The 4,744-nt window shown below is 38.1% G+C and overlaps 1 protein-coding gene across 1 annotated transcript; it reads left to right on the top strand.

Moving 5' to 3' along the window:
* Positions 1–2,508: 2,508 nt before the first annotated feature.
* Positions 2,509–4,396, top strand: LOC111405949 (CASP-like protein 4B1). Its single transcript, XM_023035081.1, has 3 exons — positions 2,509–3,152; positions 3,274–3,409; positions 4,003–4,396. The coding sequence occupies exons 1-3, from the start codon at positions 2,881–2,883 to the stop codon at positions 4,192–4,194; spliced, it is 600 nt and encodes a 199-aa protein (XP_022890849.1). The 5' UTR covers positions 2,509–2,880; the 3' UTR covers positions 4,195–4,396.
* The last annotated feature ends 348 nt before the right edge of the window (positions 4,397–4,744 follow it).

Here is a 4,744-nt window from a genome sequence, read left to right as displayed (position 1 = left end):
GCTAAGGAAATGAAAATTACATATTCTCTGTTCGAGAGTTTTGGATTCGGTCCCTTTGATTCGTTCGAAGACACTGGGATGTGTTTTAGTATCCTCTTCTCCATCATCTATGACCAACTTGAATTTTGGCAACTTGTTCTTGAACCCAGACGTTACCATATTTACCCCAAGTGGCCGTGGGAAAGGATTCTCGTCCACTGCCATCTTTTTCTTATCGTCGAACGTAATTCGTCCTGATTCAATAGCATCCTGCAATACGTGACGGAAAATCAAGCAATTGTTAGTCAAATGTGACCATGCATTATGCCACTTACAATATTTTTTACCCTTTATTTGTTTAGGGTTTGGCAATTTGTGCTTATTGCTCAGCTTTATTTGCTTATCCCTATATAATTTATCGAATATAAGGTCGGCTTTGGTCACATTGAACGAGAAAGTTCTAGCCTTTATGTTTCCATCCTTTATGGGCTCATCTTTGCCCGATGGTCTAGGCTTGGCCATTATGGGACAAGTATATGTATCCCCTTTTACCAATTCGGCCAAACACATTTCGGTCTGATCGTATGATTCGTCGTCGATGGTATGAACGTCAAAATTTGGGTCTCTGTAATAAGTCCCTTTACTATAATTTTTTATTTGTTTTTCTTCTCTTATCAGTCGCTCATACCTAATCACATTCGCACTCAACTGGAAAAGGTCAGGGAATTCCTTGTCCTGGAACTTCTTTTTTAAATCAAAGCTCAAGCAGTCTTGTGCGATCTTGACAAATTCTTTTTCGGGAAGAGGTACAAAACACTTGCTTCTTGCTGTTTTGAATCTTTGGAGAAAACTTTCTACCCATTCATTTGGCATTTGACGTAGATTCGCCAAATCAGTCAAAGTGACTTCAGACTCAGTTTTATAAAATTGAGCGTGAAACAACTGTTCCAGTTGTTGTCATGTTTGAACAGAGTTCGCTGACAAGTTGATGAACCAGGAGAAAGCTACTCCTGTTAACGAACTAGAGAAAAGTCTCATTTTATGGTAATCGGTCACATCACCACTTTGCAATGTGAATCGCCCTATGTGTTCTAGAGTAGACACCTCTCCTAAACCGGTAAACAGTGAGAATTCTGGCACTTTGTACCCTCTAGGCAATGGATATGTCTTTATTGGCAACAAAATTACCATAATTAGGGCCATTACCATTAGCCTGAACATCTGTTCCCTCATTACCACGTGGAATATTCTGTCCATTGTTTAGGATATTATCTCTCACGTTTGGACTACCCCCCAAATTAGGCATGCCACTACCATTGTTTTGATTTGGCACTGTAGTACCCCCTTGGTTTGAAGTAGAGAGACCAGAAAGCGGTTCTACCCCTTGATTCGAATTTAGGACGGAGGGATTATGTCCCACAATTGTCCTGGTTTGAAAGTGGTTTGTAAGAGGTATAGCCGGTTGACATATTTGGCCTACTAACTTATTCATTGTTTCGTTTAACGTCTTTAGCTGTTTGGCCATATTGTCATAGTGTGCATTTCCATTTTGTGTAAATCTTTCCATATTATGAATACTTCGAAGATTTACCCGTTCAACGACGTCTTGCGTGAGTTCTCCAAGTAATGCAAGCATGGTTCGAGGACTCAACTCCGTCATTGGTTTGTAACGACAGTTACTGCTCTGATTTTGTCCATCTGTTCGTGGAGAGGCATGCTGCTCCTCATATCGCTCGATTACAGACTGGATTCCTCCCTGACTTGCTGCTTCCTTATCGGATCTTTGAGGCATATTGTTTCCTCCTTTGTACTTTCAACACCTAACACCACTATCCCACTGAGCGTGCCAAATTATTTCGCGCGGATTAAGTCGCTAACAATTAAAAAGGATCAGACGATTGTGTAAGAGACGAAACCTATTGAGACAAAGTGCCAAAAAGGGGTGTTCTTTTATTGGCGATGAAAAATACAATTGGGAATGAAAAACAAAGACCGAGTCCAAAACTCTCGAACAGAGAATATGTAATTTGCATTTCCTTAGCTTTTAGACTTAAACACTTTTCTTTCTGTAACTCGTGTGCTTACGCCCCTTGGAGGCACGTTGTTTTTCATTCCCAATTGTAAAGTTCATCGCCAATAAAAGAACACCCCCTTTTTGGGACTTTGTCTCAAGAGGTTTCGTCCCTTACACAATCGTCTGATCCTTTTTAATTGTTAGCGACTTAACCCGCGCGAAACACCATGTAAAAGATTGGAGAACACAATACTATTTTTCCAATTAATGAATGCCAACCACAATATATATGAATACTTTTATGCGTACAATTAAAATTTATGAATTCATATTATTTGTAGTTATTTTAATTACACATTTGCTCCCATATACAACAAATCACTACATATGCTTTCTTTCTTTTTTTCTTTTTTTTTTTTTTTTTTTTTTACCTAAAATTATCTACGAACAACTTACACGCAAAGTCCAGACCCGGTCAGATGCCATAATACCACGTTCTGGAACCGGGCCGGAGGCCCCTCCTCAGCTTGTAAATACCGCGTCAACCGAAGTTCGTTATATGAACCTCCGATTCCCCGCAAGCAATTATTACATGTGAATTTTCCCCACGCTACTCCACAAGAACCCAGACGTCTCTTAATTAATGGTATAACCACGCGATTTTCTTTAATTTCTAAAAAATATCCGCATGCCACACCATAATTCGATGGTGGTCAGCGCGCCAGATAAATATACACAAAAAGAATACAACTGAGTTGTCAAAGACAGACAAGGAGGCGATATATACAACTAATTTCTTGTATATGTAATCTTCAACTTCCACCCTTTTACCTTGTACATCAATCGTGTTTTCTACATCCTTAGTTTAATCGAAATTTGAGAAAAATATGCCGGTTCCAGATGAGCCAACGTCGAAAAAGGTGGCAGAATCACCACAGTCGGCGGCAACTCCGGCGACCGGAGATGTGGAGAATCAGGCGCTGGGAACCGGTGCCGGAGTTTCGAACATTGTACGGCGGTGGAAGAAAGAAGATCTTCTGAAGAGAGGGTCCTTGGGTTTGCGAGGTCTCGGTTTGCTTTTTTCGTTGCTGGCTTTCATTATAATGGTCAGTAATGAACATGGGGATTGGAAGGAATTTGATCAATACGAAGAATACAGGTACCATAATGTTTATTTATTCTCTTGTACAATATAATTTTATTTCTTTTTGTTCTTGGGTGAGCATTGATTAAGAATCAAGATTTTATTTGGTGTTTTTTGAATGGGGTTCTCATTACAGGTATGTATTGGCTATAGCAATTCTGTCATCATTGTACACTGGATTGCAGATTTTGAGGCAGATTCATGAACTCTCCACCGGTAGAGAAATTATTTCACGCAAGAATTTGTTGATTGTGGACTTTTTCGGGGATCAGGTTGGTGAATTTCCTTGGATTTCCCTGCTATTATGTTTGGATTTGCAAATTATAAACCATAATGAAGTAGTTTCTATAAACTATTGTGTGGTTGGGCGGAGTAATCTTGATGAAAAGGGAAGGAATTTAGTGCCATAAATTACTCCCTACAAATTCATGAAACTTTGTGTTTGATTTTAAACATAATTAGGGATTACAAGTCCTAAAAAATAGATATAGGAAATTTGATACTAATTTAATCAGCATATATTGATTCATCCCAATAATTTATTGGTGGGCATAACTCGACAACAAGCGATTTGTAGGCCAACCCTGTCTGAATTTTCCGCAACTTCGACCTCTGTTTAGTCTCTCGTTGTAGGTGAAACGTCTAATGAATCACAAAACAAGATGAAATCAAAATGTCTCAACGTAGTTTTTGTCTATTGAGGACAAAAATGTGGTTCTGCTTCTTGGCTTATAAATGGCAAACCAGAAAGTAAACAAACTAATATTATTAGCATAAGGTTTAATATGCTTTTTCATCCTTTTACACTAGAAATGACGTTTTTTAATGAAAAGAATCATTAAAATTGAACGTTCTGGAATTACAGATTGTGGCGTACTTTTTGATATCAGCAGCTTCATCCGCGGTGCCCTTGACTAATAGAATGAGAGAAGAGCAAGATAACATATTTACAGATTCTTCTGCATCAGCTATCAGCATGGAATTCTTTGCCTTCATCTTACTTGCATTGTCAGCTATGATTTCGGGATATAAACTCTCTAACCAATCCTACATATGATAGGCGCCTGTTTTTATGAAATTGTTTGACAGTTTCATCTATCTTCCTCTTCAATACATTGTACACTCAAATTTCATGTTTATAATAAAAGGCTTTTCTATCTATTTCTTATTGTATAGTGCCCGAATTAAGATCCTTTGTAGGAGAATTTTCCATAATGTTCTAAAGGTTCTTTTATGAATAAAACATTTGCTCTCTCTAAGCCCCTCTCTCTCTTTCCTGCGTACATGTTGTGTTCGGACACTGCTAAGCGATGTTTGAAATTGAGAAAGTTCTGGGAACTTCTCGTAGATGTGATCAATACATTAATTAAAGATTAAAATGTCATCGATATTTAGCATGATGTGCCAGGATACCTACTAGTACCAAGTCTTTGTAATATGAACATTAACATTATTAATTAAAAATGAACCTGTTTATTAATAATTATTACCCTGATCCCATAAAGGAAAATGTAGAAGACTCTGTTGGTGTAAACAAACAGTGAAGGCTCAGTAATAAAGATAAAATATGAGTCAAAATTTATTCAAATAACGCGCGCCGGGGGGGG

Source organism: Olea europaea, chromosome 12 (assembly GCF_002742605.1).
Source record: "Olea europaea var. sylvestris chromosome 12, O_europaea_v1, whole genome shotgun sequence".
NCBI classification, from domain to species: Eukaryota; Viridiplantae; Streptophyta; class Magnoliopsida; order Lamiales; family Oleaceae; genus Olea; species Olea europaea.
Note: the sequence above shows the minus strand (reverse complement) of the source record. Positions and strands in the feature narration are given on the sequence as shown.

Coding starts and splice junctions, on each gene's coding strand:
- LOC111405949 (XM_023035081.1), top strand. CDS start 2,881: ATGCCGGTTCCAGATGAGCCAACGTCGAAAAAGGTGGCAGAATCACCA. Junction 3,153..3,273: donor GATCAATACGAAGAATACAG/GTACCATAATGT, acceptor TTCTCATTACAG/GTATGTATTGGCTATAGCAA. Junction 3,410..4,002: donor TGGACTTTTTCGGGGATCAG/GTTGGTGAATTT, acceptor CTGGAATTACAG/ATTGTGGCGTACTTTTTGAT.